This window comes from Heterocephalus glaber, unplaced genomic scaffold, assembly GCF_053883595.1.
Source record: "Heterocephalus glaber isolate CG9 unplaced genomic scaffold, H.glaber_assembly_v1.0 deba00001461, whole genome shotgun sequence".
NCBI classification, from domain to species: Eukaryota; Metazoa; Chordata; class Mammalia; order Rodentia; family Bathyergidae; genus Heterocephalus; species Heterocephalus glaber.
In genome coordinates, this window is record NW_028258308.1 from 16,720,308 (window position 1) to 16,742,070 (window position 21,763).

A 21,763-nucleotide genomic window follows, 5' to 3' on the forward strand; every position below is an offset into this window, starting at 1 on the left:
ACTCCCCCTTCCCTGAGCATGGCTGTGAGCAGCTCTGTGCTGCTCATGTCCCTTGCTGGTTGTCCTCCAGGTTATCTGCATTTTCTCCTCTTGATGTATAAAGTTTGTGTAATAAGACTCTTTCTTTTAATTCTCATATTTTATCAATCATTTGAAAATAAAATAATTTCTATAATTTTTTTCTAGATTGAAATTGGAAGAGAGAAGAAAAGAGCTACTACAGAAACTTGAAGAAACTACTAAATTAACTACTTATTTGCATTCACAACTTAAAAGGTAAGCCTACTAGGGGAAAAATGTTTTTTGACTATTATTTAGCCATGTTCTGGTTTATCTTCAGTTAGTTTACACTTTATTTTCAGCTATTTAAGAGTAAATAAAATAGTTACAATAATACAACTAGAACTAATGAATGACCAAATTTAAACTCACAGATTATTTTTTCATGAACTCCAAGGTCATATTTGAGTAAATACATTTGAAATATGTTGTAGGAAGAGGATGTTTTAGCTATCAGAAAAAACTTAGCAAAATAGCACGTTTCTTCTGTTACCCCATCTTTTAAAAAGGGAGGGTGGGAGAGATTTACCTTTAAAAAGTTAGGCATAGGGGTCGGGGATTTGGCTTAGTGGTCTCACCACCGGCCTTGCAAGCACAAGGTCCCAAGTTTGATCCCCGGTACCAAAAATAATAATTAGGCATAGATTTTCTTACATTGATTAGAAAAATATTCACTCTTACATTTACACATAGAGAAGAGGAAAGGTAAATTAATCCAGGGGCCTTTTGTGTAACCTGTGGAGTTTGATAAACTTGCCTTTTTTTCTCTAAAAATAAGGTTTGTTTTTTTATTTTTTTATTTTTTTATTTTTGTTTGTTTTTTTGTTTTTCTTTTGTTTTTTTATTTTTTGGTACCGGGGATCAAACTCGGGTCCTTGTGCTTGTGCAGCAGGCAGCAAAACCACTGAGCTAAATCCCCGGCCCAGGTTTGTTTTTTAATACAGTAACTACATAATATTTTATGCTTTTCATTACTTTTCTTTTAATATTTTTTAATTGTGAAGTTACTTTTGTATAGTTATATAAGTTGACTTACAAATCAGCATTTGGTCCTTTTAAAAAATTTTGCAAAAGGATAATTTTTAGTAAGAATAGAATTGCTACTTAAAGAGTATTTGGAGAACGAGGTTGAAAATATTAGTGAATAAGTAAGGAAATACATGTTATAATAGCAAGTTCCTCTGCTCTGGTCATAGATTTCTTTCTTTGGCATGAGTGGTTTCCTTTCCTTCTGGGGTCTGTAGGAGGCAGTAGGGGTTATGATTGGGTTTTCCATGTAGTGACAGATTTTACCATGTGCTTTTCTTCTTTCAGCCTCTCCACCAGCACACTGTCCATGTCATCCGGGAGCAGCCTGGGTTCCCTGGCGTCCAGTAGGGGCTCTCTGAACACCTCCAGCAGAGGGTCACTCAACTCCCTCAGTTCCAGTGAGCTCTACTACAGCAGTCAGGGCGATCAGATAGACGTGGATTATCAGTATAAACTGGACTTCCTTCTGCAGGAGAAGGGTGGTTATGTTCCTTCAGGACCTATCACCACCATCCATGAAAATGAGGTGGTCAAGTCCCCCAGTCAGCCAGGTCAGAGTGGACTCTGTGGAGCACCAGTTGCAGCAACTGGCCACACACCCACCTTGACTGAAGCCCCCAAGTCTGTGACGTCCCTGTCCTCGAGATCTTCCCTTTCTTCCTTGTCCCCTCCTAGCTCTCCTTTGGTCTTAGAAGGCACATTTTCCATGTCTTCTCATGAGGCTTCTCTTCATCAGTTCACTACTGACTTTGAAGACTGCGAATTGAGTAGCCATTTTGCAGATATCAGCCTTGGTGAAAATCAGATATTGCTGGATTCAGATTCAGGAGGAATATCTCAGTCTCTTTTAGAGGATAAAGAGCTTAACAAATGTGCTAGGGAGCCATTATTTGAAGGAACTACAGGTAAATATAGACCTTTCTTTTCATGTATTACCTCTGAATTATTTTAAGGAGAATGAGTAAATTACTTTTTCCTTGTAACAAATGGTGTAGTCCTCCTCTTTTTCCTGAATATTCATTTTTGACTTCACTTAAGGAGTGCTTGTTTGTTCATATACTCAGATTTTTTTATCAAATAAAATTTATTTCCCTATTTAATAGATGTAATTACCTATTCTGTGGTCCAGAGACGCTTTGTGTGTGGTAGCTGGCTAAGAAAATGTGCTGTGAACACCTTCCATACTTCCAGATGGATACTAGTTCTGAAATAGCAAGGCAAAGAAGATGGCTTTCTTATAAAAATTGACCTCAAACAGATTAAAACCAAGTCAATTAACATACCAGATAATTAGCACCAAGGTTCACTGTTTAGATGGCTCAGGGCATTCTGTATAAATAGAATTTTTGTTTCATGCCAGACTCTCCCTCTCTGCCTGAGTCAATTTGGAGAAAGCCAGTTCCAGTGTATGGTAGTACCCTGCCATCTTCTGGTTGCCTTAACAGTTGCAGTCGAAGGAAGAGATTCAGAGATTGATTCCTTACACATGCATGTGTGCTCAAAGAGACAGAAGCAAGGAGAATTTCATTTTTTAAATTATTTTCCCTTCATGACAGAAATTTTTAAAATATTAGATACAGTTGTAAAGAGCACAAGATGCTTCTCTTACTGGCAAATGATTCTGTTGTAGATTAAGATGGGCAGTGTATTCCTGTGCCAGCTGGAGATGAATGTGAAACAAAAGCTCTGGTTCTCCTCCAAGGGAGTCCTGTTCGCATCATAAGCATGCACGCACATAAGCATGTATGTGTGTGTTAGTGTGTTCCACCACACAGAAAAGGACAGGTCTCTGTAGAATTAATTTCTTGCTAGAAAGCAAGAAAATGCTAGAAGCATTTTTATTTGTATGCATAGCCCTATTAATTGATTGGCCAATTCAGGTGTTTAAGGACATAGACATCCAGCTTGTTTCTGTGGTTTCAAATACTGAAGACTAAAATACTGTGTTCTGTTAGTGGCCAGGGGCAGAGGTGGGAGTTATGAGACATCCACGTGGAATGTGTGCCCCTTCTTAGGGAGGTCCCAAAGCTACCAGTGACATTATTGAAATAATTGACCACAAAACAAATAACCACAGGAGTGATATATACATAGTGGCTCCACCATAGCCAAAAGCCACCATGGGGGTCACACCTCTGGTTCTAGGAAGAAATGCAGTGGGTTCTGGGTTGCACACTATCCCTGGAGCTGGCCACATTGACACTCCCACTTGGGTTTCCATTTAGGCCATTTTTAACAAGCTTATTAATCTTGTCTCTCAGGATTGTTCCTCGTCTGCAGAGTTGTGATGATATAGTCATCCTTGGAGCACATGAGAGGGTTAATGCTGTGAGGAATGGAAACCACATAAGCATGTCTGGCACCTGCATCCAGTGCACAGCAATTGTTACTGTGTAGCAATAATAATACAAACACTCCTTAATCCAGTTTCTACCACAAACAAGCTAGGAAAGGAAGAACCAGGAAAGAGGAAAAAATGGAGTGTTCTTTGTGCCATTTTTCTTGCTTTGGATCTTGCATATCTTGAGCATCTTAAGCTGACTTTGCCCTTTGTATATTTAATGTTCTCTAGTGAACACTTGTCAGCAGCCCATCATTGTGGAGGACCAGTATGTGAGACTGGATACTGGAGAAGGGGAGCAATTGTGAAAAAATTGCCCAAGGGCTGTCACCCATGTGGTGATCCTGTGGCCCAGGGTACCTGACTTCCTAACTTGCTGACTTGCCCTAGCAGTACCTTGCCCTGACACTGGGGTCTAGTACTGTGTCTGTCCGTGAATTTGGGCCATGGCTGGATATGGCTGTCTCCAGTGTTCCCATGAAATAAATTTTAACTTTTAAATGTTAGAAAACTTATTTTTAAAATGTCACCTCACGGGCTAGGGATGTAGCTCAGTGATAGAGTGCTTACCAGGCATGTGTAAGGCCCTGGGTTTGATCCTCAGCACCAAAAAAAAAAAGTCACCCAAAATGAAAACACATCCAAAAGCTTTGTTTGCAGGTAGTTATGAGTTTATGTCTAAAAACAACTCAAAGTGTGTATTTAGCCATGAAGACTAATTCTTTGAGGTCACCAATGATTGGTCTATTCAGGGTGCGTCTACCCTTCCCTTGAAGGAGGATGGCTCTCTGTGAGGAACAGTGTTCATCTCTCTTTGAGTCACACAGGTGAAGTTGAGTCCCTTTTATATAAATTTTGCTCCCCAGCACCAATCCCTGCTGGATGACAGAAATGAAGTTGGAATAACTATGAAGTCTTTCCACAGCCTGTCTCTGTCATTGTCAAAGTCAATTTCAGGCTGCTGTGGTTATTCCTGAGGGTAATCAATAAATCATGTCATCACCTTCACCCCTCGCAAAGGGGGGTGGGTGTAGAGAAGGCACTTCATCATCAAGCAAAAAGTATTCCCACTGCCAAAAATAAAAGGGGGAAATGCAGCAATCCATCCTGTAATCTGAAGCCTTAAAACTTAAACATCTTAACAAGATGTAAAGTCACAACTCAGAAGGGGGCCAAAATGCACACCAATACTGATCCGCTGGCTCACTCACTCCAGGATGAAAGGACTCCACAGGCTTGCAGCTTATTACAGTACTGAACACAGCTTTAAATGAATGCTCCTTGCTCACTGCAGGATACTGCTATATGAATATGAGTTAGAGATAAAAGTTAAGTGGTAGTTGGTACTAAAGATTCAGTAGCACAAAAAGTTGTTTTAATGGTATTAGCTAGTGAGGAATTCCTCTAAGTCAAAGATGTTTTTTGTTTAATTTCTGTTAGAATAGTAGAACAGAAGCCAGAAAATGTGGCACATGGAAAAAAGCAGAGAGCAAAGAGGTAGAAACCTTTCTTTCCCTTGAGTAGCTAGGGAGTCTCCAAATAGAAATATCTCTAGTACTTGAGAGAGGCACATAGTTTCTTACCCATAGTGTATAGAAATTTGAGAATGCTTGAAGGAAAGAGGGTGTGGACCACCTTCCCTTAAAAGATTTCAGGACAAAAAAAACCTCTTTCCTCAAATAACAATTGAAATAACTGGTATCCCAGAAATCTCATAAGCCACAGCACTTTGATGGATCCACATCTGTTGATTTGAATAGTAACATCCTTGTTTCTCATACAGAAACTATACTTTAGATTTCTCGTAACTGAACTGTGTATTTTATATTTAATATTTCCTAATAAGAAATCCTAATTAATGCTGTCACTCTCCCCTCTTTAGATGTGGAAAAGTCATTACCAAAAAGAAGAGTAATCCATTTGCCTGGGGAGAAAACTGCTTGTGTGTCTGCTGCTGTATCTGATGAATCCGTGGCTGGAGACAGTGGAGTCTATGAAGCCTCCATGAAACAGTAAGGACCCAACACAAATGCTTTTTTGCTCCTCCAAATCTCCTCGTTTCTCCTTGTGGCTCTTTGTAGTAGGGCCTGTGCATTATCTTATAAACAAGCAGTAGCCATTAGTCCACCCTTTGGAGGAGTAAGTACCTTAGCCATTAAAGAAATGCTGTGATTGAAAATTCCAGTATACCAGAAATATCCCATCAGCCATGGAAATGATGGACAGATTGGTGTACTGAGATCAGCTGACTCTTGTTAATACTTTAAAAACTTGATTTTAGTGGGAATATTGGAGTGATTTGCTAAGGCCTGTCAGCACGTAAAGATTCTTGTGTGGATTTCTGAAAGCCTAGGGTGTCTGAAAATGTGATGTAGCCTAATAGGGCTTAAGAAAGTCAGACATCAGAAAGTCTGTTTCCCAAGCTCAGAGACAGACTCTTCTTAAAGAGGTAGAGAAAGCTTCTGAAACAGGAAGCTTCTACTGAGGTCATTTCCCCTGGATTGTAAAAGAGTCCTGTTGATACATGCACACCCATATTTACAGCAGCACAATTTGTAATAGCTAAATCTTGGAAACAGCCCAGATGCCCATTAATGGATGAATGGATAAAGAAAATGTGGTTTTTATATATAATGGAGTACTACTCTGCCATAAAGAAGGATAAACTTAAGATATTTTTAGGTAAATGGATGCACCTTGAGACCATACTTTCAAGTGAAATAAATTGGACACGCATGTTTAAATATCACATTGTTTCTTTTGTGTGAGAAACAAAAAGGGTAAATAATGATCAAAATGGATGATGGCTATTGGGAAGAAGGAAGAAAATGTTCAAATGGGAAGGGAAACAAGGGAGAGGGGTTGGGGAAGGGAAGAAAGGGAAAAGAAAAGAGAAGAGAAGGAAAAAATGGAAACAAACCTTTTGTAAATAAGGAGGGGAAGAAGGGTGGTTGAAGGGAGGAGAGGGGAATGGGGAAAAAAGAAGAGTCAAGATTTATTATGTATAGGTGCAAATTCTCTATGATGAATGTGATCTTTATGTCAAAAGTGTACCAATAAAATTAATTTTAAAAAACAGTATAAAGCAAAAAAAAGTGCTGTTAATTCACATATTTGCTCAGATATTTAGTGGCAAACAGCAACCATAACAAGCTTCATTCCCATTAATTGACTGTTCACCTACTCCCCATTCCTAGATCTAATGAAATAGAAGATGCTCCATATAGTGAAGAGGATGCAGCCATAGTGGAGACTGCCCAGGTGCAGATAGGACTCAGGTAAACAGTGTGCATGGAGGAGGAGCAGTTCTACAGACCTATACAGCCACTGATGGCTTGTGGATTACTTCTTATTTCATTCAGCTTCTCTTTTGACAGATATGATGCAAAAAGTTCAAGTTTCATGGTTATTATAGCACAACTCCGAAATCTGCATGCCTTCTTGATACCTCATACTTCAAAAGTGTAAGTAAAATCAGTGAAGAACAAATTGAGGTGCTTAGAAATTTCCACAGAACATAATTTACATAGTGATCAAGCTGTTCAACAAAATGAAGATACGGGAAAGACAGCAGGGCTAATGGCATCTAAATCAACAGTAGAAGAGAAAAGAAACATATGAGAGGCAAATTGAGATTTGGTCTTTATGAATAGGAATCAAGACTTTTTAATTTCTTTTTTGGCCAGGAATCTTGTGTTATGTTGTGTCAGGGCCCAATTGCTTAAAATTGGATTAAAACTTTTATTATTGCATGTTAGTTACTGCTATATGAGTGGAGGAATTTTCTGAACTTTTACATGAAAATGAAGTGGATTGTGCCATTGGTGGCCTTTTTAGTAAGGCAGATCAGGGAAATGATCAGGGAAATGACAAGTCTGCCAGAGACTGATGCTAAACAGTAAGACCCAACTCTCAAGTCCAAGAAGAAAATTATGAAACAACATGTATTTTCTTTAAGCCCATATTGTGAGGGTGCATGTACTTTAATTTTCTACTTCAACTAAACCAATCACGGTCATTCTCACTAACCTCAGAGGAAGTCACAAAGTGTGATGACTTCCAGGGTAGTTCTGGAGCAATAGTAGTACTCAGTCAACTGATGAGTATAGAACATACTTCTGTTCTCTAGGTGTGTGTAGTTACTCATCTAATTGTCCTGAACTTTCCTGAAATATATGGCAACATTTTCTTAAAGATGTATTTAAGATCCTTTACCTAAATAATGACACTGCTAAAAGTGACAACTGGTGTAAAATAGCCTTAATTTTCTTTCCCCCCAGTTAAAAACTTAGTTTTTAATTGTACTTCTAGTAAGCAGTGTTGGGGCTTCTGCTGGTTGACAACAGTCATAGTATTTATGATACTGGCTCATGGCTTGCCTGGTTCCACTTTGGAGAGCCCTCCCCTGTAGCAGAATGGGAGAAAAACACTCCTACCTGCTTTCCCATTGCCTTCAGGTAAAATTGTTCTTGTTTGATGTGGAAACATTTTGAGATGATTTAAGTGGTTAGGCCACTGGTACAGAATAAACTCGAAGGCTGGAGAAACAGAAATCCCCTCCATTTAACTCTCTAATATTGCTCACTGCTTTTACATGAAGACAGAGAAAAAAGACTTTATTCTGTGGAACTTCCAGCCTCCCAGGGAGCAGGACCTGTGTCTTAGTAAGATCTCAAATCAACAGCAGTGGCCCAAGGCTCAACAGGTCTTCAATGCTGAGCCTCCATAATTAATGTTGATATAAAATAAAAAGTAATATGACATTCCTCAGTTCTGCATTTGAATTTACAGTTTTTTTTAATTAGAGAAAGGCATGTTGTAGAGTATGAATTAGACAAGCTTGGAAAATGGAGACAGGGAGAAGATTTAGTGGATATTCTCTTTCTGGGATTAGAAGGAAAATACCTCATGGTGTTTCCAAGAATTGCGAGTCCTTCTCACATTGTGTGTGCTCAAAAAATTCACTCTAAAGTACCATTAGAAGTTATTGTTTTCTGTAACTCTTCCTTTGAATTTTACAAAGCGTAAAACTCTTTTAAGAGTTTGTCATATCTGCGACTTCAGAGATATATTTTGAACTGCTGTTTCATCTGTTTTAAATTTTGTTAAAAATATGCTACTTAGCCTTTCTTTTTCTCTAGTAGGATAATGTATTCCATTCCTGGGAAGTGATCATCAGCATCTCTTGTTTAATACTCAGGATGAGGATTCTTTGGGATAAAGTCACCAGTGTCTACTTAGTATGTCCCTGCCTTCCCAGGCTCAGAAATAACTTATTTTGGAATTGGCTGTACATGGGGCAGGTGGGACATTAAATTCGTCTGCCCCACGGACTTTCTTCCTCTTCACTTTCCTTTCATGTGCCTTTGCTGCAGTCCCGTGGTGAGTGGCAGGCTGGACTGTTGCATGCTCAGGGGCACAGTCAGCACGGGTGGGTTAAGAACAGAGCGTCTCTGCAGCTGAGCGCCAACCCATTATGGCAGCAGTGCTTTCAGTTAATGAACTCCATGTTCCCTCATTTTCTCTTTTTTGCAGATAATTGCAAATGATAGCTATAAATCCACTGTTATTTTGAAGTACTTATGAGATTCATTTTACTTTTGTTCTTTACAGGTATTTCAGGGTTGCTGTTCTTCCCTCTTCAACTGATGTCAGCTGTCTATTTCGAACAAAGGTCCATCCACCCACTGAATCTGTGTTGTTCAATGATGTGTTCAGAATGGCCATTTCCCAAACAGCCTTGCAGCAAAAGACACTGAGAGTTGATCTTTGCTCTGTCAGTAAACACCGCAGGGAAGAATGCCTGGTAGGATTCTTCATATAAGTACCGTTTTCAGATAACATGTATGATCAGATATTCTGAGAATTATATTTTCTGGTTGCTATTTTTTCAGCCTTGAAACCACTACAGACTCTTATCCAACACCTCGAAATACATCTAATGGTTGTTTCATTTTTTTTTTTCTCCAAAATAGTGATTTCTGTTTTTTCTCATATTCCAGATCTTTAAAATCTGCATATAATTTGTAATTTAAAAAATAAAGCTTGACTTTCCATTTCTACCCTTTGATTACAGAGTTTTAACCTCTGTTATGATCGTTACTTAGGGAGCATACTTATTAGGCCCAATTCTAAGCCCAATACTGAGTGTTCTGTATATATTATCTCTTTTAATCCCCATGGCAATTTTATGAAAGATCAGTTATGAAAGGTGCGATTATCCCATTTTCAGATAAAGAGCAGTTTAGAAAGGGTCACACACCTAGTGAGTGATAGAGCCAGATATCAAAAAGATATCCCACAGATAATTCACTGTTACAAATTAAAATTAAGCAACACACTGTGGATATGGTTCCTCTATTCAGCTCATTTTCCTTGGCCATGGTATTAGAGCTAACAGGATGAAGTGTTACTGTTTCGAGCAACGTGATGTTTACATGCTACAGCAGAAAACATGGTAATTAATAATAAGTTTAACACACTGTTGTGGCTACTAACCAGCAGATCCATCACCTACAAGTAAAGTTACATGGTGTTCAAATACAGGCATGTAGAGGTGGGCTCGTGTGGTCAAAAGCAGTGTTAGTGCCCAGCCAAGCTTTTTTTTGGAATCCAATAGGAAGCACATACCTTTTGTGATGAACACAGTTAAAAAGAGTGGTAGGTTTCTTCTTAATCTTTTCTTGAAGAATTATTTTATAATAATGTCTAAAAATAAAATTAGAAGCAAAGGTAGACTTGTTAGACTATCAGAAAGGCTTTAGTATAGTAGATGTCTTATTTAATATATGTCGGAGGCATGAATAAAGTTATTAAATATGTTAATTAGCAGCCTTTTAAAAATAATATAGTTGAATTTGAATTCTGACTAAGTGTGTTGTGGAGGAATATAAAAGGCCTTAGCCTTTATTTTTTTTGACATTCTTTGAACTTATATATCCAAAGAAAAATTTTGTAGCTTTCTCATTCAAGAACCAAAGTAGAATTTTTACTTATTTTTAAGTTTTTTCAGTGGATAATAATTTTTTTGTGAGTAATAACCAAGTCACTTGTAGCACATTATAGGAAGTACTAAGGTTTAGGCTGTCATTTATTTCATTTAAATGTAATTCCTTTAGTCATTTGGTATGGGCAAAATTGTATCTCACAAAAGAATCCCAGGATTGGTATTTAGATTGAGATTTATTTCTTACTGAGTCCCAAGTGAGAGTATAAAACATCTCCAGGTTTTAAAAAACCCAGTGCTTTATGTCATGAGTATTGCATTTTTTTCTCTAAGGTAAGCTCACCTAATAATCTTTTAGTATATGTGCTGCCAAAGCCAGCAGTCACCTAATAATCTTTATCATATCAGAAGGAACAGATACTAATTTAAATTTATGGTTTTCTTTCTTCTTCTTCTTTTTTTTTTTTTTTTTTTGTTGTTTAATTTCCTATAGGCTGGAACTCAGATCAGCCTGGCAGATTTACCATTTTCCAATGAGATTTTCACTGTATGGTATAATTTGCTCCCTTCAAAGCAAGTGCCTTGCAAAAAGAATGAAGAAGAAAGTGAGGACTCGGCATTTCAGTCAAACCAGCCATTAGTAGATTCTATAGACTTGGTGAGTCAAAATGAAGTCTTAAGTAATAATGTGATGTGAAATGTAGAATGCTAAGAGACCTTCAACAGTTTTTCATTCACTTTCACTGTCCTTACTTTTCTCCTTTTACTGCTGAACTCTTTTCTCTCAGCTTCCAAAAAAAAAGAATGTAATTCTTATCTTTGTTTCAAGTATGATTTATAAAAAGGTCACATCTTTATCAATAAAAATAAACTGATGTGGACCCCTTATTATTTTAAATGACCAGGGAAAACCTTTTGATTTAAATTTACATTTTGTACATCATGTTCACATATTTGATTCCACATCAAATATGTGAATATATATTTGTCAACTTACAGTTTTGACATTCTTATTTTTCAAGTTTTAAATTATTAATCTGAAAAAATACGTTAATTTTCCATTTGTAGCATCAATATCTCTAAGTATTTTTCTATTAAAAAGTTTGTTGTAACCAAGTCATACTTCAATGCTTCAAAAATTTACAAAGGGGTATTTTGTGAGGCCATTTATCTCTGGTTTGGCATTTGTGAATACTGTTACTGAGTACACATTTATTTTAGATTTCCTTCAACTCAAAAAGAGGCTCCCTTGAACAGTCATTCCTGGTTCTAACTCCTTTCTACCAAGGCAACCATTAATCTTCTTTCTGTATAAATATACTTATTCTGGACATTTTATATAAATAAAATAATACAATATTTGTTCTTTCGTGACTGACTTCTTTCATTTAGATAATATTTTCAAGGTATATTCATAGTGTAGCAGTGTTAGTACTTCACTCCTCTTTAGTCCCAGGAAGTATTCTAATGCAGATATACTAGTTTGTTTAATCCATTAATCAGTTGATAAGCATTTGGGTTATTCCACTCTTTGACTGCCACTTTTCATTTTTTTATTATGAATAATACTGACAACATTCATATACAAATGTTGGTGTAGACAAAAGTTTTCATTTATCATGGGTATATATACAGGAACAGAATTTCTGGGTTGTATAGTAATTCTGTATTTAACATAGAAGGACTATAAACTGTATACTTGGTACAATGGGTTATCTGCTATTGTTATTCTTTTTTACAGTCTTGAGTGTCGAGCCCAGGGTTTCACACATGCCGGCAAGCACTCTATTCTACATTTTCTTACAAGTCTCATATGAGATAAATGATTTGCAAATATTTTACCTCATTTTGTATCTTATCACTCCCTTGATGATTTCATTAGCACCAGAGTTTTAAATTTTGATGAAAGTATGGTTTTTCTATATTTTTCTTCTACTGCTTGTCCTGTTGGTATTATATCAAAGAAGACTTTGCCTAACCTAATATCACTGAGCTTTCTCCTGTATCTTCTTAGAATTTTAAAGTCTTTCACATAGGCGATCTTTGATCTATCAGTTGTTTATATGTGATATGAGGAAGAAGTCCTAGTTTTCTTTCATATGTGGATATACAGTTGTCCTAGCACTATGTATTGAAAAAAATATCCTTCCGGCCATTGAATTCATCGTTGACCCAAGTGTGAAGGGTTACACATCTGGATTCTCAATTCTGTATTAATAATTCATATGGCTATATATAAGCCAGTACCATCTGCCTTAATTGTTGCTTTGTAATCATTTTGAAACCAGAAATTGTGCCTTCCAATCTTGTTTTCCTTTTTCATGATTGTTCTGAGCTGGACATAGTAGCACATGCCTATATTTCTAGCTACTTGGGAGGCTGAGGCAGGAGGATTGGGAGTTCAAGACCAGTCTGAGGAATACAGATAACAGCAAGACACTGTCTCAAAAAAAAAATTTTGGCTATTCTGGACCCCTTGCATTTGCACATAAATTTTAGTGCTCCCTCCCAAAATAAAGAGTTAGGATTTTGAAAGGGTTAACATTAAATATGTAGGTCAATTTGGGAGAAGTGTCATCTTAATAGTTTTAAGACTTCTGATCCATGAATATAGGATATCTTTATATTTATTCAATTATATCATTTTTAACAGTGTTTTGTAATTGTTAGAGCTCACTGCTTTTCTTAAATTTGAGTATTTTTATTCTTTTTGATACTATTATGAATAGAACTGTTGTCTTATTGCATTTTCAGATTATTCATTGCATAATTGATTTTTGTCTACTTATCTTGTATCCTATAACCTTGCTGAACTCATTATTAGTTCTAATAGTTTTAAGTACATTCTTTGAGCTTTTCTGTATGTCAAATCATATTTTCTGCTAATAGAGATAATTTTACTTCCTTCTTTCTTTCCTATCGTGTGCATTTCATTTCTTTTTCTTGCCTATTTGTCTTGCCTAGAATTTCCACTACAGTACTGAAAGAAAAGGTAGGGAAAGATATCTTTGATTTGTTACTAATTTTTTTTTTCAGGTACTGGGGATCGAACTCAGGACCTTGAGCTTGCGAGGCAGGCGCTGTGCCACTGAGCTAAATCCTCGGCCCATGTTACTAATTTTAGAGGGGAAACTTTCACTAATAAGTATGGTTTTTTGCTGTGGATTTTTCATAAAAAACCATTATCAGATTGATGAAGACATGTTTCTCTAGTTTTTTGAGGATTTTTATCAATAACAGCTGTTAGATTTGTCAAATGCTTTTTCTGCACATGTGATTCTTGTCCTCCAGTTGATTGATAATAGTTCATTAATTGAATTTCAGGTATCAAAGTAATCTTACATTCCTAAGATAAATCCTACTTGGTTGTAGTGTGAATCCTTTTTATTTCTTTACATTTAATTTATTAGTATTTCATTGTGAATTTTTGTGTCTATCTTGAGTTTCTTTTTCAAATGATGTTTTTGTCTGGTTTTTGTTTAGTTGGCTTTACTTTTTTGAAACAGGGTCTCACTATAAAGTCTAGGGTAACTTTGAATTTGCTGTTATAGCCTAGCATGGCCTCAGACTCATAATCCTTGTGCCTCAGCCTTCCAAGCACTAGGATTATAGGCATGTACCACCACATTTGTCTTTGTCTGGTTTTGATGTCAGAGTAATTCTGGTTTCGTGAATAACATAGGAATTGTTCCCTCCTGTCCCATCTTTTGGAGAATATTGAGAAAAATTGGTGTTCTTCAAATGTTTGGTAGAATTTGCCAGTACAATCATCTAGACTGAACTTTTCTTTTGGGGAATGTTTTTTACAAAAAAATACCTTTACTTATTCTAAGTAGCTTAGAATTTTGTTCTTGAGTCAGTTTCAGTACTTGTCTTTTTAGAAATATATCCATTTCTGCTAGATTATCTAATTTTTAGTATATAATTATTCATTGTATTTTCTCATAATTGGTTTTAAATCTGTATTTTTTCATAAGTTGAATAGTGAATTCTTTCATTCTGAGTTTTAGTAATATAAGATTTTTCTCTGTTTTTCTTGGTCAATCCAGGTAAAGGTTTGTAAATTCTTTAGCTCTTTTCAAAGAACCAACTTTGCTTTTGTATTTTTTCTTTTTCTAAAATTTTTCTGTGTTTTGTTTCATGATTTCCACTCTGGTCTTTTATTATTTCCTTTTCTGATTGCCCTAGATTTATTTTACTCTTCTGTTTACATTTTCTTAAGGTAGAAAGTTAGGTTATTGTTTTTAAATTTCTTGCTTTCTTGCTTTCTTTCTTGCTTTCTTTCCTAGGGATTGAATCCAGAGCCTTTTGCTTGCTAGGCAAGTACTCTACCACTAAGGTGTATCTCTAACCCTTTCTAAATTTTATTCTGAGACATGTTCTCACTAAGTTGCCCAGGCTGGCCTTGAACTCAGAATCCTTTGGCCTTAGCCTCCCAAGTGTTGGGATTACAGATGTCTGCCACTATCTCTGACTATAAAAACATAAGTAACTATGTGTGCCTGTGTGGAGCTGAAAATCAAACCCAGGGTCTTGCACATTCTAAACACATACTCTACTACTGGGTTTTATTCCCATCCAGCTTTGTTCTTCATATAGGTGCGTTAGCAGTAACCTGTAAGTTTTGGTATGATAATATTTTAGTTTTCACTCACCTCAGCATGTTTTCTAATTTATCTCATGATTTATTCTTTGATCATTTGGTTATTTAGAAATGTGTTGCTTTCCATACATTTATTGATTTCTTTTATTTCCTCTTGTTAATGATTTTCAATTTCTTTTTAATATGATGAAGTAAACATACTTGGTATGATTTAAGCCCTTCTAAATTTACTGATGCTAGTTTTATGGTCTACATAATATATTTCATATGCACTCTAGAAAAACAATATGATATATTCTGATGTCATCAGGTGAAGTGTTCTGTAGTCGTTTGTTAGGTGTGGGTCTTTTATAGTGTTGTTATATAATACATTTATCTTGCACTTTTTATCCTAACTAATCTCACTCTAATGTGTTTCTTTTGTAGAGAGGAATGATGGAGAGTGTTCTGGTTTAGATCTCAAATGTTCCCAAAAGTCTCATGTTCAAAGGAGGGAATTTTGAAAGGTGATTGGATCATGAGGGATCCATGCTATACTGATCAGTGGATTAGTCCAATACTGAGTTTGTAACTATGCTCTTCAGAGGTAGAAGAGGAAGTCACTGGCAGCATGACCTGGAACGGTGTATTTTTATCCTATTCTCCTTCCCTCTCTCACTTTCTCTGCTTAGTGACCACCATGGGTTGAGCAGCTTTCCACTACCATGTCTTTTCACTGTGCCATTTTTACCTTGGAGCCAATGATCTGTAGATTGAACATCTGAAACTCTAAACCAAAATAAACCTCTCCTTCTTTAAGTTGTTGGTATCAGATATTTTATCCCAGCAATGAGAAAGTGAGTAATACAGAAAATTGGTATCAGGAGTGGATTCATTATTGTGACTGTACCTGACCACGTGGTTCCAAAGCCTTTAGATCTCTCTGGGGAAGGAGTTTGGAAAGGTTTGGAAGTTTAGGCTAGAGAAGCCCTAGATTACTGTAAAAACACCTGCATTCTGCTCAATGCTCAGAATACTGATAGGAATGTAGGCAGTAAAAGCCAGGCTCAAGAGGTTTCATTTGGGGTCAAGGATTCCATTGGCATTTGCTATAAATGCTACGTATGTTACACTGTAGCGGAAAACTGCATTTTCCCCATATCCTGAGTCTTTGCAGGAGACTGAGAATAAGGGCAGTGGATTTATTAATCTGGCAGAGGAAATCTTAAGACAGCCCAAAATTCAGGCAGTGGCATATATACTGCTGGCTACTGTTAGCCAGATTTATAGTAAGAATTGGGGCAAAAGGCAAAGCATAAAAATTTGAAAAACTTACATTTTGGCTGAGAAGAAACTATGTGTAAAGTTGGGACCAAGGAGTCATGGCTGCTAAAGAGATTAGCACCATAAAAAGAAACCAAGTACTTTGTACAAGAATAAGAGGAAAGATGCCTTGAGGACATCTTGGGAATCAGTAAGACCACAACCACTGCAGACTCAGTGGTTCAAAAATGTCGACTTTTATTTAAGAAGAGATTCCGTGGAACCCCTTTTGTAAAGGCCCTCGTAGGGAATTGGTTCCCCAGAATTTATTTCACCATGCTCAGCCATCCAGGCACTCAGAGGTTGCTACAACCATGGTCTGTGGGCCCTGGCTACTGCTTCTGCTGGCTGCAAGCCTTTGCATTATTCATGTGGTGTTGGTTTTATAGGTATTGAGAATGTAAGAGTTACAGGGACATGGAGGCTTCTACCTAGATTTCAAAAGTAGGCCTGAGAAGCCAGGAGCCCCTGAGAGGGTAAAGCATGAAGATGTGATGGTGAAGCCAAAGGTGCAGTGGAGGCCCCACGAAGTTGGAGATGCCACAAACACTAAATGTCTGGTGATGAAAACTGTAGGTAATGAGTTGAGCTAGCCTAAGAGAGAAGCCCTTTGTGTCACAACCAGCAATGTCATAAGGCAGTGGTGATGAACCTATGGCATGTGTGCTATTTGTTTTTTCTTTTAAGACAAAAGATGTTGATGTATGAGTTGTTTTTTCTGAGCTAATACCTCAGTATTCAAGTCTAATTGCAATATTGGCACTTTGCAATAAATAACAAGGTTTTGGGTTACATTTTGGGCACTTGTGTCCAAAAGCTTTGCCATCACTGCTATAAGGGCAAGGTTGCCCAAGCCCTTTGGAATTCACATATCACCAAAACCTGCTACTAGTACTGGATATAGATATATAGGATTTAATGTTTGTTCTGCTGGATTTCAGGCTTGCTTTGTTGCTGTTGCTTTTTGGCCCCTATTTCCCCCTATTGGAATGGAAATGTTTACCCTGTCATTGTATGTTGAAAGCATTTAATTTTGTTTTTTTTAATAGAGGCTCTCAGGTAAGTTTGTCTTGAGTCTCAGGGGAGAATTTAGACTTGGCCTTTTCAACAATACTGGAACTGTTAACACTTTGATGGCTCTTAGAGATAGACTAAATGCATTTTGGATAATGAAATGAACAAGATTCTTTTTGGGGCCAAGGGCAGAATATTATGGTAGAGATCTCAAATAGCCCCCCAAAATTTTCTGTTCAAAGGTGGGGCTTTAGAAGATGTTTGGATCATGGGGGTGCCATACTTCTCAGGGATTTAGTCCACTGAGGAGTTCATAACTGACTGTTGTGTTCAGAGGTGGGGCCTTGTCAGAAGAGGGAACAGTCACTGAAGTGTGACCTAAAACAGTGTATTCTCCTGGGCTCCTCCCCTCTTTCACTCTCTCTCTCTGCTTCCTGCCTACCATGGGATGAGCAGTTTTCCTCCACCATGGCTTTTCACCATGCTGTTTCTTCCTTGGAGCCATCTAACAATGGACTTAACCTCTGAAACTGTGAGCCAAAATAAATCTCTCCTCCTTTAAGTTGTGGATGTGGAATATTTTGTCCAAGCAATGGGAAAGTCACTAATACAGAGAGACTTATAACAAAGTACATAGAGCTTATGTGAATAGTCTGTTGAATTGTCATAAAACAAATACATCCATGTAGCTAGTGTCCAGGTCAAATTTAAGTGTATTACCATCACTCTAGAATCTCCTTTGTGCCCCATCCCAGTCATTATTAGCCTCCCCTAAATAAAATGTTTTCTGAGTTCTCTCATCTTAGATTAGTTTTGCCTGTCTTTAAACTTTACATAATGGAATTATTCAATGTATATTCTTTTATGACTGTAATCTTGTACTTGATCTTATTTTTGTGTGAGCCTTCTTAGATTACAATTATAGTTCATTCATGCTCATTGGTAGGTAATAGTTTATTGAATAATTATATCACAATTTATCCATTATACTACTGATGGACATTTGAGTTTTTACTAATTTGCAGGCCATTGTAAATAGTGCTGCTATTAACATTCTTGTATATACCTTTTGGTAAAAATACTATCTTCTTTCATTGTAGCTATTTGGATAGATGTTTAGCACTAACTTCCATTTTTAATTTGAATTTCCCTGTTTATAATATGTGTAATTGCTAAGTGGATGTCATCTTTTATCAAATGTCTATTCAAGATTACATCTATTTTTCTATTATATTTTTAAAAGTTTGGTAGTTCTTAATTGTAGATATGAATATATTCAAATTATACAAATATATTTTTCTCTTTTGCAGCTTTTACATTTTCTTAATGTTATCTTTTAGTGAATGGAAATAGTTTTATTGACATCTTCTTTACCAATTTTTCCCTTTATGCTTAGTACTTTTCCTTTCCCAATTAAAAGCTGTTTGCCTCTACATAGGTCATAAAGATGTTTTCCTGTGCTATCTTATTAAAGGCTTTATTTTTTAAGGCTTTATTTTTTATTTTTTTTATTCCACTTCAATCTGCAGTCTATTTGAAATTAATTTTTAAACGGAGTACTACTCAGCCATAAAGAATGAGAAACTAGAGGCATTTAGAGCTAAATGGATGCACACTGAGGTCATACTCTTAAGTGAAATAAATAGGACACACATGTGTAAATACTGAATAGTTTCTCTGGTGCGAGAAACTGAAAGTATAAATAAGGATCAAAATATATAAGAGATAGTGTGAAATATGAAGAAAAGGTCCAAAAGGGTAGGGGAAGGGGAAGTGGGAGGTGTAGGGGAAAGAAAAGAAGAGAAAGGAATAAATATGAGAAAAGGAAAAAGCAGAAACAAAGTCTTTGTAAATAGGAAGGAGTGGAGAGGTTGAAGGGAGGGCAGGGGAATGGGGAAAAAATGAGAACCAAGATATTTGTAAAGGTAGACACTCCCAATGATGAATGTCATCATATTGTATACCTAAAATGTACCAATAAACTTAATGAATAAAAAAATACAAAAAAAAGATTTTTTGCATAGAATATGAGTCAAGATTCATTTTTATCCTTATATTAGCTGATTGATCCAGCATCATGTATTGAAAACTGCTTTCCCAGTTACACTGTACCATCACTTTTATCGTAATTTAAATGATTGCTATGTGTGGGTGTGTTCCACTACATTAGTTATCTCTCTTTATTATAACATTTTAGAGACCTAGGTTTAAGACTTTGAAACTGCTAAAAGAAAACATAATGGAAACACTTGAAGTCATAGGCACAGACAAAGACTTTCTGAGTAGAACTATAGTAGCACAGGAAATAATAGTAAGAATCAACAAATGGGAGTATATCAAGTTTAAAAAGTTTCTGCACAGCAAGGGAAGCAACCAATAGAGTAAAAAGACAACTTACAGGATGTGAGAACATCTTTGCCAGCTACTTTTCCAACAGAGAAGTAACATCTGGAACAGTGGTGGTGAATCTGTGACGTGTGACAAGCCAGCTGTTTTTATCATTGAAAGAGCTAAAAGGTTTGCCGTCACTGGTGTAGAACATTAAAAGAACTTTTAAAGCTTACCAAGATATCAAATAGCCCAATCAATAAATGGGCAGATGAATTGAATAGACACTTCTCAAAAGAAGTACAAATGACCACTAAATATATGAAAAAATATTCAACATATTTTGCCATTGGAGAAATGCAAATCAGTACTATGTTGAAACTCCTTTTCACCCAAGTCAAAATGCCTATTTTCAAAAATATAAAAATAAGTGCTGATGAGGATGTGGAGATAAATGAACAATTCTGTACTGCTGGTGGAAATGTAAATTAGTACAGCCACTAGGGAAGTCAGTCTGGAGGTTCCTCAAAAATCTAAAAAATGGAATTATCATATGTCCCAGTCATACCACCTTTTGGTATATATCTGAAAGAATTAAAATCAGCGCAGCATAGGCATACCTGAATATCTGCTTACTGCGGCATGATTTACACTAGCCAAGATTGGAGCCAGACTTGCTGCCCATTAACATACAATGGATAAAGATCTGTATTGCATTTTCTTTATCCATTTCTTTATCCATTCACACATACAGTGGAGTACTACTCAGCTATAAAGAATGAAATTATGTCATTTGCAGGAAAATGGACAAAATGAGATCATCATATTTAAACTTAATAAGCCAAACTCAAAAAGACAAGTATCACATTTTCCCTAATATGTGGAATCTAAAAAAGATGACATGAAAGTAGAACAGAGACTATTATTAAACAAAAGATGGAAAAGGATAAGGGTGTAAGGGAGAGTAATAAGGTATGGATACAATCTAAATATAGGCATGTATGAAGATACTGCATTGAAACCCAATACTGTATTGTAATAGATAGTAATAAAAATATATTTTTAAAATGTGTGATTGTTGGGCCGGGGATTTAGCTCAGTGGTTTCGCCGTCTGCTGCGCAAGCGTAAGGACCCGAGTTCGATCCCCGGTACAAAAAAAAAAAAAAAAATGTGTGATTGTTCTCTTTCCTTAATGAGATACACTGACTTTTCAGTGTTAAACTGCCCCTAGTTTCTTGTAATAAAACAGACTTCAAGATGTATTTTCTTATATTTTGTTGCTAGATTTGATTAGTTGGGGTTTTTTTCAGAGTTTTTTCATTTATATACGTGAGAGATTAGTCTTTTTAATTTCTTGTGATGTCATTGTTAAGTTTTGGCATCAGGGTTTTTTGTTGGCTTCATAATATGTTGGGAAGTATTTCTCCCTTTTAATGTATGTAAACATTTTTATAAAATTAGCATTATTTCTTCCTTAAATATTTGGAAAAACTCCTAAGATAATTCATTAGCCAAGCCTATAGTTTTCTTTTTGGTAAGAAGCCTTTCTGAACCAGGGTTCTGCAAGAGAATTATGCCTTCAAAAATATTTTGAATGACTATTTTCTGAATTGAATCTCTTGAGGATGGTGCATAACTTGCACCATTCAAGATCTACCATTTTGAGTTATTATAATGGATGCCTGGGGCATTAGGTATCCCAGCTACACCCCAGGCCTGTCCATTTAATCAGAGTTATCTGTCTTAATATAAAGTTATTTATAATATCCTTTTATTATCTTTTCAAATATGCAAGGATTTTGCCATATTCTTTTTCATTCATCACATTGGTAATTTGTGCTTTTTTTCCCCAGTCTTACCAGGTACTTATCATATTTTTTATTTTTTATTTTATTAGTACATGTTTGCAGTTCATGCAGTTTATAATCATGTTGAGAAGTGGTTACATGTATATATAACACAGCTTGTTTCTTTTTTTTTTATCCCTTTCCTCTGCCCTCCCCCTCCTTCCAGGAACTAACTTTTGCCTTTGTTTATTTTTCTGTATTATACATACATGCATTTGTTTACTCTTTTGCTGATTCCTGTTATTTACTGTTTCTTTGCTTCTATTTTCTTTGAGTTAATTTGCTACTTTTT

The 21,763-nt window shown here is 36.2% G+C and overlaps 1 protein-coding gene across 4 annotated transcripts in view; it reads left to right on the top strand.

Annotated features, from left to right (window-relative positions):
- Positions 1 to 21,763, top strand: part of Wwc2 (WW and C2 domain containing 2) — a 229,320-nt gene that overhangs the window by 174,406 nt on the left and 33,151 nt on the right. For 3 of the 4 annotated variants that reach the window (XM_021264966.2, XM_021264967.2, XM_021264969.2), the window contains 7 exons: positions 187 to 276; positions 1,375 to 1,994; positions 5,313 to 5,442; positions 6,628 to 6,708; positions 6,793 to 6,894; positions 9,044 to 9,236; positions 10,870 to 11,034. In XM_021264966.2, the coding sequence (XP_021120625.1) occupies positions 187 to 276; positions 1,375 to 1,994; positions 5,313 to 5,442; positions 6,628 to 6,708; positions 6,793 to 6,894; positions 9,044 to 9,236; positions 10,870 to 11,034 (1,381 nt within the window). The remainder of the gene's footprint in view (positions 1 to 186; positions 277 to 1,374; positions 1,995 to 5,312; positions 5,443 to 6,627; positions 6,709 to 6,792; positions 6,895 to 9,043; positions 9,237 to 10,869; positions 11,035 to 21,763) is intronic. The other variant, XM_004852978.4, reaches the window with a different exon arrangement.